Source organism: Sciurus carolinensis, chromosome 3, assembly GCF_902686445.1.
Source record: "Sciurus carolinensis chromosome 3, mSciCar1.2, whole genome shotgun sequence".
In the NCBI taxonomy this organism is placed as follows: Eukaryota; Metazoa; Chordata; class Mammalia; order Rodentia; family Sciuridae; genus Sciurus; species Sciurus carolinensis.
Genome location: NC_062215.1, coordinates 127,587,587 through 127,600,786, shown reverse-complemented (window position 1 = coordinate 127,600,786; position 13,200 = coordinate 127,587,587). Strand labels below are relative to the sequence as shown.

The 13,200-nt window shown below is 37.2% G+C and overlaps 1 protein-coding gene across 6 annotated transcripts in view; it reads left to right on the top strand.

Moving 5' to 3' along the window:
* Ccdc141 (coiled-coil domain containing 141) overlaps window positions 1-13,200 on the top strand; it is a 183,821-nt gene that overhangs the window by 108,766 nt on the left and 61,855 nt on the right. For all 6 annotated transcript variants that reach the window (XM_047544281.1, XM_047544284.1, XM_047544283.1 and 3 more), the window contains exon 8: window positions 10,434-10,606. In XM_047544281.1, coding sequence (XP_047400237.1) covers window positions 10,434-10,606 — 173 coding nt within the window. The remainder of the gene's footprint in view (window positions 1-10,433; window positions 10,607-13,200) is intronic.

Sequence of the window (13,200 nt, the reverse complement as noted above, 5' to 3'; positions counted from 1 at the left end):
TTGCTGTGCCTTGGTCTTGCCTCTTTAAGCCAGGTACAGAGGAGTTTTGCTGTGGACCATCTCCGGGTCTTTAGTTCAAGAAGTGCTCTGCTTCTTCTGTTGACTCATTTAATATTGATGGCAGCAAGTGGTTCCTGTTGAGTGGTAATATCCTGTTCACATCACTTAAGTAGGTCTCAGCATATGAGGATGGTGACCTTATTTGAATTGTTTTTTCTTTACCAATGTAATATATGCCTTCCAACCACCATGTTATAATTGTTTAATAAGTCAAATTTCACTGATTTAAAAATAAACATCATGAGGCTGGGGTTGAGGCTCAGCAGTAGAGTACTCGCCTAGCACGTACGAGGCACTGGGTTCAATCCTCAGCATCACATAAAAATAAATAAATAAAATAAAGGTATTGTGTCTGTCTACAACTAAAATATAAATATAAATAAATAAACATCATGGTAGGAAATGAATGGGGAAACCCTGGCAGCTTAGGTACATTGTGATCTAAAATCATAACATGGACATTCTGAGTATAGGGCCTGACAAATAGGAACTTCATTTTAAAATACTATAAGAAACCTTTGAAAAGATGAATGGGAAAATCCTAAAACAGGGGCCAGAATTATTGTAAAAATGTTAAAGAAATATTTATTATTGAATTATTTGTTGCTGGGGTTTTATTGTTTTAAAATTGAAATAACAAAAAATATTATTAGATATATTGGATGTAGATGTTAAGTGTTATGTTTCTCTTTAGCAGTTCTATATTTGAATAAGAGACTTTTAAATTTACATCTCATGTTCAATCCACAAGTCAATTATTGTTTCTAAGGAAAACAGTTACAGAACATGTTGCTATAAAACAGTGTTTCTATTACAAACCCTATAGTCTACAGTCTTGCAAAATGTAGAATTCCTCTCACACATTCTCTCTCTCTTTCTCAGTATTTTACTCTTACTTTCTCTGCTCTCATTACTTGGTATTTTGCCGGGGAGATTTTTCTTCTAACATTACTCCTGGGCCCTGAAGGAGAAGGAATATCGCTAGTAAAGTTTAATGAAAAAGAAGGAGGAGGAGGAGGAAGAGAAGGGAAGAGTAGGTAGTTACTTTCTCACACTCACACAGTAATACAATTCATATTTGGAGAAGGGAATTCATATTTCTTAACCCCAAAGACTTCTGTTTTCTAGACTCCCTGTTTGCTCATTTGAATACCATGCCTGCTAACTATTCAGTTATGATCAACTCAACTAGGATTCATCCATGCTATAGCATTTTCTATAGCTAAGTGGCACTCCAAAAGATTTAGATTTTTTTCTCCCTTTTTAAAGCACCAAAGAAAAAATTTCCAACTTTAAAGCTATGAATTCAATGTGAAAAATGATATATACTTTTACCTCAGCAAAAACAAAAACTGAAGTTTGGAAAATGAATGTTTAATCATTACTCTTAAAATGAATTCTTCACTATATTATTAAGAAGCGATAAATGATAAAATCCTATAGTGGGTAAATTTGTTTAACTTAAAGAATGAAACTCCTCCCATGACTTATGAATGCTTTTTTCCTTTTTTGATTTATATGGTGGAACCTCCAAATTTTATAACATCTTATCATTTTATTGAATCTTTGAAATAACATTCATAAATAAAGGACTGGATTTTAAGAATTAATATAATTTCAAAAATCCCTTAAAATATATTTTTTTCAGGTTAAAACGTCTATTTACATGAGTGAATGGGGTATTTTCCATTTACAGCATTATTTTTTCTCTCTCTAATCTCTAAAGCACTGAATTTTCCTTTGGAAAATTCACTTTCTTGCATCTTGATGGTGCTGGAATTTTCTAATTATAAGCCATCAATCCTTAGATGAAGTTATGCTCTCAAGAACTGTGAGGGCTCTGATGTTAACTTGTCACAGTTTCATGGATGCTGACAGAAGACCCATGACTTCTGGGTCAGAGTTGAAGGACTTCATTACAGCAAAAGCCGTATCTGAGTGACAGCATGCCACATCCGTTCTGTAGGACCCAGTTCCCTCAGGGGTGGTGCTCACTAGCCCAGATGAAAGTCTGCACTTGCAGAGGATGGTATTCAGGAGAGGAACCCTCAACTTGTGGAATCTGCTATTTTATAGCAAGCAGTAAGCAAGTCTGTTGTTTGTCTCAGCAGGGAGACATTACCTCAACCCTGAAGTTGCTAGCTGCAGACACAACACTGAGAAATGTCTCCAGTAAAGAGGGGTCAAGATCATGCATTCTTGGCATAATAGTAAGATGCATGGAAGCACCATGGACCCATGAAGGACTTTCTCTCCCAACACCCACAAATCTGGGTGTTAGCACTGTGGGAACACAGGAAGTCATGCTTTAATAAAAAAGTACTTTCCTCAAAATCCAGTTCCGCTCTAGATAAGTAGAATTATTTTTTCAGCAAACAGTCTCTTATTTCAAATTGTTGAAGCTAGATCAATATTATTTTTTAATTTCTAAAAAGAGAAAGATGGGATTTTAAAATATAGATTTTGCTTTTTAAAAATTTCTGTTAATGGAGAAAGGAATGAATGTCAATATCTGTCTGCAGAATGAACCATTAACAAATTTCTAAGATCTACATTTATTTATCCAGATTTTTATCATGTTCTTGGTAATGCTCTTTTAGAAATCCTTTTCCCCACCTTTTCCTTTCATTCTCATTCATTATTCTCTCTACTGATTCTAGATGTCATTGAATAATTCCTTTTAATAAAGTCACTGAATAAGTAATATTTTAAATTCATGAGAATAATATCTTTCTTTAGATATTCTTTTATTTAATAATGCCATGTATCAAACATTTTTCTAAATGCTGGGCTATAGCAGAGAACAAAACATCTAGAAGCCAATATATTTTATAATTTGTGAAATCCAATAAAATGTAATTATCACCTAATTGTTCATGTGGACAACACTTCTCCCAATGCCTTTGTCCCATGATTTCAGGAGTGCAATTGATTCTCCTTTAATTCTGCTTAGGGTTGAGGATGATTACCCAGGGTTTGTGAAATCTGTTTCTCATCCAGAGGAAGTATGAGCAGCATGTGGCTTGAGATGTGGTTGTTTGAACGTGGACTGAGCAGTAGGTGGCGATGCCTGTCAGGAGTATTGCTACTGATGTTTGTCAAAAACCAGCCAGGGATTCAAATGAAGAATGAGCCATGTTATTCAAGAACCTGACATACTTCCTTTACTTTTTAAAATTTCCCACTGTGTTTGGTGAACCTATGGGTTAAATCAACTTAGCAACAAGTACAAGAAAGGGTCGATGGTCAACAGTGGATTATAAATGACTGGAGAAGAGTGCCTCTCATTACCAGGTGCTGCTCTGAGTTAAAAGACATGGCATGAAACAGGAACATGGCACCAACTGCAGAAACTCATCTCGATACCCCCAAATTTGCACCCTTCATAATTATAGATTATCTGATCTGTGGTATTTCTGGCATGTTCATAAAAAAGAGACTCTGATCAATCTTGACTGATCATACAAAATGTATTTATCATTGTTTAGGTAAGGCAGTTTGAATCAAACAAATAAATACATAGTATGTTTCAAGAACATAACAGCTGTTTTGTGTTTATAAGACAGCTGTGATAGAACCCAAAGCTGTAAAATGTACATGATGGGTTATAACTTTGCGTATTCCATGCCTTCCATTCCTGGGCATGTGATTTCACCGGGAAAAGCAAGCAGAGGAGACTGAGGTCAAATCTATTTTATGAACATGGTCTGAAAGCAAAGGTGGGGCAAAAGTTGGGTCAGCCAAAAAACACACCAAAATTAATGAAAAATATAATGTGATAGCTTTCATTGCTTCTGCCATTATTGTTGAAAATTTAACATCTCATAAAATGCTACTTTTTCGAGATATTTATAATGACACAGAACAGCAATATATTTGTTTCAGATGAAAACAAAATAATTAAATGTGGAGTTTGGTATTTATATAATCATCACTTTAGTATTTTTTAAATAAATACATTTTGAGCCCAGATGTGGAAAACAACTAATCAAATAGTCCAGTTGTTGTACATATTGAAAGAGGAAATCTGCCCAAGTAGAGGACCTAAAAATATTATCCAGAAAGAATTTGTTAAGATGAACAAATTCAAGAAATTAAGTTGATTATTATTAGATACCAAGGGAGATGTGATTACTTTCAGTTGTACAGTTCTTTAGCAGTCTCTTTCAGATTCCTCTTTTCCAGAACAACCTCCTTCTCTCTTGGAAACAACTTGAGCTACCTTCTTCCCCTTCTCCCCTTCTTCCTTATTTACATTCAACTAAGACGTTGTATCGCTCCCATTCCAGGCATCAACCGGCATTCGAGCTAAACCAATGATAGGTACCATCTGAGTCTTCCAGACCCTGGCAGTCTAGTTTACAAAGGAGGCAAGGGAACGAGAAAGTCACAATGGAGTTAGCCCAGACAGCAGGGAACACTGAGACTTCCAGCCTGGCCCAGGGAAAAAAGGGTCAAGGACAGCATCACCAAAGAAGGGGACCCCTGAGCTAAGCCTGGAAGGATAGGACAAAAAGAAATGGGGGAGGGGTGGATGGTACAAAGTCATGCCGTGTTTGGGGACTCAAGGATGAGGTACTTTGCATGAAGTGCAGGGTGTCCGCTCAGAGTTAGGAGAGACAAAAGCAGTAGAAGCAGCAAGGAGGTCAGGAAGGTCTTGAATCCTATGTCAAGGAGTGTCTGTTTTATGCTGAATGTCCTTAAATATGCAGAGTTGCTTAAGAACTTGAAAAAGTTATGATAAGGGTAAACCTCACCAGGAGAAGCAGATTATGTGTTAATTCATCCTCCTTTTATATTCCCCAGAGAATGGTGACAGTAGGGTTTAGATACCTTCAGGTTTTAGAATTCAGGGGTCAGGCTAGTTAAACAACAGCAGGTATATGATAACTGTGGCTGAACTATTAGCATAAAAGCATTAAAATATATATAATAGAAAAATTATAGAAAAGAAGGAATACCTTTAGCACCTTACATTCTCATGAGGGTCCACAACTCAGTCCATATTTAATAGTCATAATCAAGACATCCAATTTTATTCTTTATATGTTATTCTAGCAAAGTGTCAACATGATGCTTTGTATCTTGGAGCCAAGTCAGGCTGGGAATGAAATCTGGTCTCGGACACTTAGCCCTGTGACTCTCAGTAGTTACTTAACTTTCTGTGTACCTGGATTTTTTTTTAATCTGTTAATTAGAAACATTAATTATATGAACTTCACAGCATCATCATGCTAAGTTGATATATAGCTAGCATATACAATAACAACTGTCACTAAGTGCTAGCCATTACTTTGTCATTGTATAAGCATTTAATATCAAACTAGTCACACTAATGTGACTTCAATACTTTTGTTCATTTTTATATCCCTGGCACATTGCCGAGTACATGGTCCATAGATTTCAATGAATATTTTTTGAATGAATGAAGGAAACCAAGTGCTTAACACATTGTAAATGGGCATTTTCTACATTAATATTCCCAAGATCAGCCTACAAATTATTTAGGTCAATTTGGATAAAAGAAACCACAAATTACTGACAGATATTAGCTGCCTAAAGTTCTTATTAATGGGTCTGATTTCCATTTCTAAAGTGGATTTGTCCTAAAGAGGCTGAGATGGTCGATACATAAACATCCTCCGTTCCTTGTTAATAAAAATGCTTTTAATATTTGTTACTTTAAACCTAGAACTCCTTCTTTTTCAGTCACAGATTTTCAGATTATGGGCCAAAACTTGCATTAGAAGGTAGTGGCTATAAGCACCTGCTATTATTATCACCATTGATCCACCCTGTAAAGGACAGGGAGTTCTGTGCCCAGCAGCAAGGGTCTTTGGGGCAAGGAAGAGGCAGGAGCAGCAGCAGGGAGCAGTGAGCTTCAGAGTTGAAAAACCCTCACCCTGGAGCCCCTGGCCTTCATAGATTTGAAAGCTTGAACTGTTCTGGCCAGGACCTGAATTGAGAATCAGCTTGCCAGGTTGAAAGTCAACAGCAGTTATCTCAGGTCATGTTCAGGAAAGGAAACTGAAACTTTGGTCTCTACATAAGGTGAACCTAGAGGAAATGTGGACCTCCAGAGGTAGTAGGATCAAGCACTCCAATTAGAAAGAAGTTGAGTTTTGTGTCCTTGGTTAATTTCAAAGTTCATACCTTTGTCTCGTTGTTGTTTACTGTTGATTCTTTTCAGATTAACTAGTCAAGCAGTTAACAGTATTCTTAATAAACATTTCTGTGAAGCAACATGATAGAAGAATTAAGCTAGATGACTTGTGGTTCTTGCCTAAATCATTAGTCTTGTAGATATTTTAAAAAGAATAAAATGTGCCATGTCCTGATATCATCTCTATTTGATGTGGTGCAGCCTGTCTTGGACCTTGTTCTTAACAAGGGAAAAAGGAAAGGTTTTTATTAGCCTCTTAAAGAACAAAACCCCAGCAACTCCTTAGTCTTTTCCAAATTAGGGCCCTAACAAGCGCATGCCATCTCTTCATCGCCTAAGAGCTGAGTAGTGTCATGCGAAATGGTCAAGAAGAACCGGGATTCAGAATGAGAAAATATCCTTGTACTTATATCCTTTTCCCCAATCCAGTCATAAAAGCTTTATATGACCTGTATGGATAAGGTTTAAAGAAAGAGCAAGATGTGAAGAGAAAAACTAGAGGGGAAACATTAATCCCAAAGGAGTTTATGTGGGGGTCACAGTGTTCTCATTGCCAGAAATAACCCATCCTGTACTGTACGTGCAGCCAAGAGATTCTTTCCGGGCTGGATCCAGTTTATCATGTTCCCTATGGATATGGTAAATTGAAAAGCTCTCTGTTCTATTTTTGGAGTAGATTTAAGTGAGAAGAGTGATACTTAGATCATTTCTAGAATCAGCACATGGATTTCTCATCTAATTCTACATGGGAATAAGAGAAAGGAGTTTTGCATATAATTTAGACAATCATAGGCATTATAATCTGGAAAGAGACTTCCTTTTAGAGTCAAGAAATTTAGCTCTTATTTCTGTCTACAGATTATTCCCTTAGGTTTAGATTAAGATTTACTTAAGAGGTAAATTCTCTTGCAACATCCAGCCCACCTCACCTGCAGGTGTTCAACAGATGTATTTGTTGAGCTAATGAAGGAATGAAATCAATCCTCCCTTTTCTCTACTATAGTTTTATTACATGTGCTACATAGAGCAATTCATAATTAAATGCTTTCCTAACACTTTGATCTATTAGAAAAAACAACTTTGAAAGAAAATTTTGCTATTTCTGTTCCAAGTTATGGGTTATTTTTTTTATTTGATATAATTATCTCCTCCTTCTATTGAATGTTCTGCCCTTCGATTTACTTCCATTTCTCTTAGGAAATGGTGCTTTTATCATAGCATTCAGGGATAGAGTGATGTCACACATGTGTCTAATGACCTTGTGTCTTCAGTGTCTCGGGCCTGTGAAGATGAGAGCAGTGTTTGAAGACATGAAAGTGGCAACAGTGCCCCAGGCCTGGGGCCCCTTGGGATGAATGACACACAGCAGGCAACCTTGCCCTCCTCAGTGGCTTTTTAAGATGCACTGAATGAATGAATCAAGGTTTCACAAAACAGCAAATATTTTCTGAATATTTATTGCATATCTGCCATAATGCTTACTTACGTTCATATTTCTTTCTTCTTTCATTTTTATAACAACAAACATGACATGTATTAAGGTTATTCTGGTTTAATAGGAAAACAGAATGGAGTTCAACTTACAGGCAAGAAGCATTCTTACTAGGATCTTGAGAATTATTTTAAAGGAAGAAAGGAGAGAATATCCTGACATTTCATCCTTTAATGTAATTCAGGGCTTCTCAATCCAAATGTGAAGATGTATCACCTTAATCACTAACTCGCATATCTTAAACGCTAAGGGTGATTTTAAGGGAGTGGATAATTTTGATTGCACGAGATTTTTGCTTCAGGCATTGACTTTATAACAAATTCACAATGAACAAAAGGCTCTGCTTTATTCAAAATAGGTGATTAAAAATTAAAATATAAAACAAAACTCCAGAAACACTAGATAATGTCAAGTGATGTTTCAATGAACTACAGAAGAATCCAGAAAGTCATCTTTTTCTGACATCAGCATCTTGTTGCATTTGGCTCTGTAGACAACTGTAAGAAGGAAAAAGTATCAGATAAGAAAGAGTTCTTTAGGGTCAAAATTTCTTTAAAACAAATTTTTGTTCTTTTACAGTTCTATAGCAGAGAAGAAATCTTTCTCTCCATCTTTCTTTAGATCAACCTTTCAACTCTTCTCTTACCCATAGCAAGGAAAACCAGACATTTAGTTAGAGAAAATAAGTTGAAAAACCCTACCTTTGAGGGTTGGAGGTGTAGCTCAGTGGTAGAGCACTTGCCTGGCATGTGTGAGGCACTAGGTTTGATCCTCAACATCACATAAAAATAAATAAAATAAAAGTATTTTTTTTTAAAAAAAGATATAATAAAGTTAAAAAAAGAAACTTTAAAAAAAAACCCTACCTTTTTCACCCAAGATCACAGCCTTTTCTGAAATAGTCCTTCTTTCTTAAGCTTCCTATAGTAATTCTTTGCCACATGAAGCCATAACCCAGGGTTTAAGAGCAGGATTCTCAGGGTCAAACAAATCAGGCATAAATCTCAAATCTGTCACTTAGAACTGTGACTCAGTGCAATTTACTTAACCTCCCCGAGACTCAATTTTCCCAATCACCCAACAGGGATAATTTCTCCCCACCCCCAGGTGGTCTTAAAGATAATATGCCTGGAATGCGACAGGCATTCCATAATATTTGCTGAGTGAATGAAAAGTAACATGTCACACACAGTATGGAAGCAGGCACATAGTCCATTCTCATTAAAACGAGTCATTATCACTTCCTCTCAGCTGCTAAATAAAGGGGGATGAGCTTGTTTAAACATTCTAAGCAAATGGAGCAGAATTGAGCCATTTGAGGACTTCAGTGGGAGAACAGACTTGCCACAGACAGTTTTAAGACAACATTTGAGGGATTCCATTGGCAAATTCCAATTTTGTCCAATTCTAGTTCTGCCACTAAAACTTATTTCCTACGAAGGCACTCCCAACGCTGTAGCTTTAACATTTGGCTAAACTATCTTTCCTGAGAGCCTCCCCTGGCATCTCTCGGGTCTTAGTAGTACCAAACCTATGAACCCATCTGTTCTAATTTCTCGTGGTCTGGAATCCTCCCCAGAGTCTTCTGTGGGGTCTTCCCGCTACATTCTGGTGGCCCTTGCCAAGCTCAGCAGTGCAGGAAGGCCAGACTCCAAGGCCCTGGCCTGACTTGCAGCTCTGCAAGCTTTCTGTGACAGGATGGTTCTTCAGATTGGCATGGAGCATTCTGCAAGGTGGCTTCAGTCCTGCTGAAAGGCAACAGAGCTCTTCAGCTTTTCTTTGACTTTCCTAACTCATCGGCTTTCCAGACAAAAATCTGAGATGAAATATCAGGAGACCTACAAAGACCACTGCACTCTGCTTCCTATTCTTATCTTGTATTATCACAGTCTTATTTCCTTGATGTCATATACTCCTCTATTTTAATGCCAAGTCAACCTTAAAAGCTAATGGATAACTACTTTCTAACTTGTGTTTATTCTATAAGCATAATACCCTGCATCAGGCAGCTGGTCTGCTAATGCAGGATAAAAATAAAGGAATTTAAAAGTCTTCTCTCAAGACAATATCTTGGTTTTCAAGGCTATTTTTTACATGTAATTCTATTTTGCACATCTGAAATGAAATAGTATCTCAGTCCTCCACTGTGCACTGCTTTAGCACTGAATTCTAATTTCCTCACTAGGCAGAGGTATGGTTTGGAGGGAGTGGGCTGAGGTCTTAGAACAGGCAAGGGAGAAAAAGAAAATTAGTAATTTCTTCTATATTTCCCTATGGTGCTTCAGGTTCAGAGTATACTTTATTGGGAAACTTCCTTTTAAGACTATTACAGAAACATTTATGTCAGTAAAGGCTACATAATAAATTTTAAATAGCCCAACCATTATTTGTATCCAGTATAAAATATGAGAAATAAAAACCAGACTCTCTAAATTCCATAGTTACAATTGTTTGTGTTGTATGATACATTCTCAAGGTAAACTGTTTTGGTAACTTTATGGTGTTGACACTTATTTATGCTGAACCAAACTATGTTCAGTTTTCCTAAATAGAGTCTTAAAACTATAGTGCTGTTTTCCAAGGCTGAGATAGCTGGGTTTTGGTGATGATTAAACTAATAAATCGAATGGTCTGGTTTAATCACCAGTGTTTCGTGTACACATGGTTGTAGATTTTAAACCAGAGAAGCAGAAAATAAAAGTATGTTTTCTTTGGCAGGCATTTGATGTACTTGGAAGAGTTGAAGCTTACCTTAAGCTCCTTAAATCAGAGGGTTTAAGTCTGCCTGTCTTGGCAGCAAGGCATGAGGAATTACACAGAGAAATTAAAGAGTGCACAGCTGATGCTTTGCAAAGGGGCCAAACCTTAATCAGACAAGTAGACTCCTGCAGGTAAGTAAAGCTTCCTTCATCCTCAGTGTAACAAGCTTTTCCACAGTTTCCACAACCTGTTCAAAACTTAAGTCACATGATTTTTTTTTTCGGCTTCTGATGTTTTGCTGTATTATGATATGGCTTAAAAGGATCCATTGAATTTTGGTCACCAGTGATTCTGAATGCAGCCTTGCTCATCCAGAAGTGAGGCCATATTCTGAACCTGAGGACTTAAAGATGCGAAAGCTTTCTTTCTGTGTGTTTCTGAGGAAGGAGAAGGAATTGACAAAATAATAAACAGGGCTTTATTTCTCAAGCTTTTCATATCCTAGCATCTTCACAGCATGTCTTTCTCCCTGTAGTTCATGAAACTCGAGTTGATCCTTTCCCTTTTCCTTTCTGAAAAGAAAGAAAATTAAGTACAAATTCTCTTCTGTTCCTGGTCTTGGTGATTCATCAAGCAAAACCTAAGTAAAATGTGACTGTTAATACCAATAGCTCACATTTATTGAGGGTCTACTATGGGCCAGGCACTGTGCTTGCAGGGTTAGGAGCATTATCTCATTAATCCTCGTGGTGACCCTACAAGACACAGACTATTTTCCTTTTACAAATAAGATAACTGAGACACAGGAGCTTTAGTAACTTGCAAAAGGTCACATAGCCAGTTTGTGACAGAGCCAGACTTTGAATCGAAGTGCTTTGGCCCCAGACTCCCTGCTGTCTGTGTTTGGAGGGTCATTTCTGTGAGCAAGTTCTGTGAAAGCATCCGTGTGAGCTTAGATTTGGGTGGGCATGATGAGAGAAAGGGACCTTGTGAAACAGAAAGAATGCAATAGAAAAGCGTGGAAAAGAGTAGGGATCGGAAGACAAAGGGGAGGTGACAGAGCAGATCACAGCGCAGGTATTAGCTAGAAGAAATGAAGGTGGGGCCTATATTTTGGCAGAGAGAGACTACGTGGATTTGTACAAACCCAGTTTTTCCTCCTTCATATCTACAATCCCCTGAAACTCAAAGACATTCAATTTAATGAACAATGAGGTAGGCAAAATATGATAAAAAAATTGTTTTATCTGTTTAAATCCTTGTTTGGCTCTATTTAGACATGTTTGAAAGTGTTAGTTTGAGAGTCTATGTGTAGGGAACTTTCCTTCCAGAAAACGGTCTGAAATTGAGCAGAAGTATTTAATGGTTACCACGAGATGGTTTGAAGCTAAACAAGGTCTTCCAGCAGAAGCCAAAAGGTTGAGGTGATAAGGAGGACAATAATTCTCTCCTTTGAAAAACTAACAAGAACTATAGCTACTAAGTATCTTCACTTCAGTTCCAAACCATGCATCATGGCAAGTGTCCATTAGGCTCCAATGACCAACAGGCTCCTTTCTGGGCCCAACTGTGCATACACAGTTGAGAGAGCTCCTCCCTCTCCCTTCCCTTGCTGCAGGCCTACTTTCCCAGAATGTATAAGTGACTCAGGACATGCAGAAGATAGACCATGAGGCAGAATAGGCACTCACTGTGCCTGAACTCAGGGTAACAGTTGGAGGTAGTTCTGAGTCATGTGATGTCTGGATTAAGTGGCGAGGTCAGCATGGCTGTTATCATTGGGGAATGATTCAAACTCAGTTTAGCAAGTAGATAGATCTCAAAGGACCAGCAGATAGGAATGTTGTTTCTCTTGTCAGGTTATTCATGCATGCACAAATCTCTGGATTTCTGTTTTTATGTTGTTGCTTCCTATCTAGTACTCCACCCCATAAATTCTAGGTGCTTTCTTCTCTGACATCTGATCCCTGATCTCCTAACTCAGGAGGGCCCTGGGCTCCTTAGTATTCCACCTCCCTGTGCTTTAGGAAATTACCCCTCCGGGCAGTAAACTGGTGAGATCATAAGGCTCATCTCATTTGTTTCCGCTTCTCTGGAATCACTGTCATGTGTTATATGTTCTTCACTATCTGAAAATCGAGATTTCATACATTTGGGTTTTTTTTTCTGGTCATTTAAGACATGAGGGTAAATCCAGTCCCTGCTTTTTGGCTAGAAATAAATTTCTGGTTCAAGGTGCCCACTATTTTTTACTGCTAAACTTATCCTGTTTGTTCAAATCAGTAATGTTTTCTTTTCTTTTTTTAATACACATTTTTTAGTTGTACACGGACACAATACTTTATTTATTTTTTATGTGGTGCTGAGGATCGAATCCATGCTAGGCAAGCGCTCCACCACTGACCCAAGACCCCAACCCCGTAATGCTTTATTAAGTATTTTCAATACTTAAATATAAGTGATTATGTTTTATATATATTTTGCTTCTTTTTTTTTTTGACTGTTTTTAACCATCCACTTTCCATGGTTGCCACGTTTATTTACTTGGCTAATTTCATTCTTTGTCTCCTTTATTCTTTCTAGTCTTAATTTTTACATACACGATGTTTTTCAAAGGGAAATGTATCATTTTTTTTTTCAAGAGGTCAACTGGATTTTGTTAGAAAAAGCAATCATCAGGAATATTAAAGAAACTTGATTTAATTCTGAATTAGATCAAGAATTAGGCAACTGGATTACAAAATAATTAGTAGTATATTTTCTGTCAGCATCTTAAAAATACAAG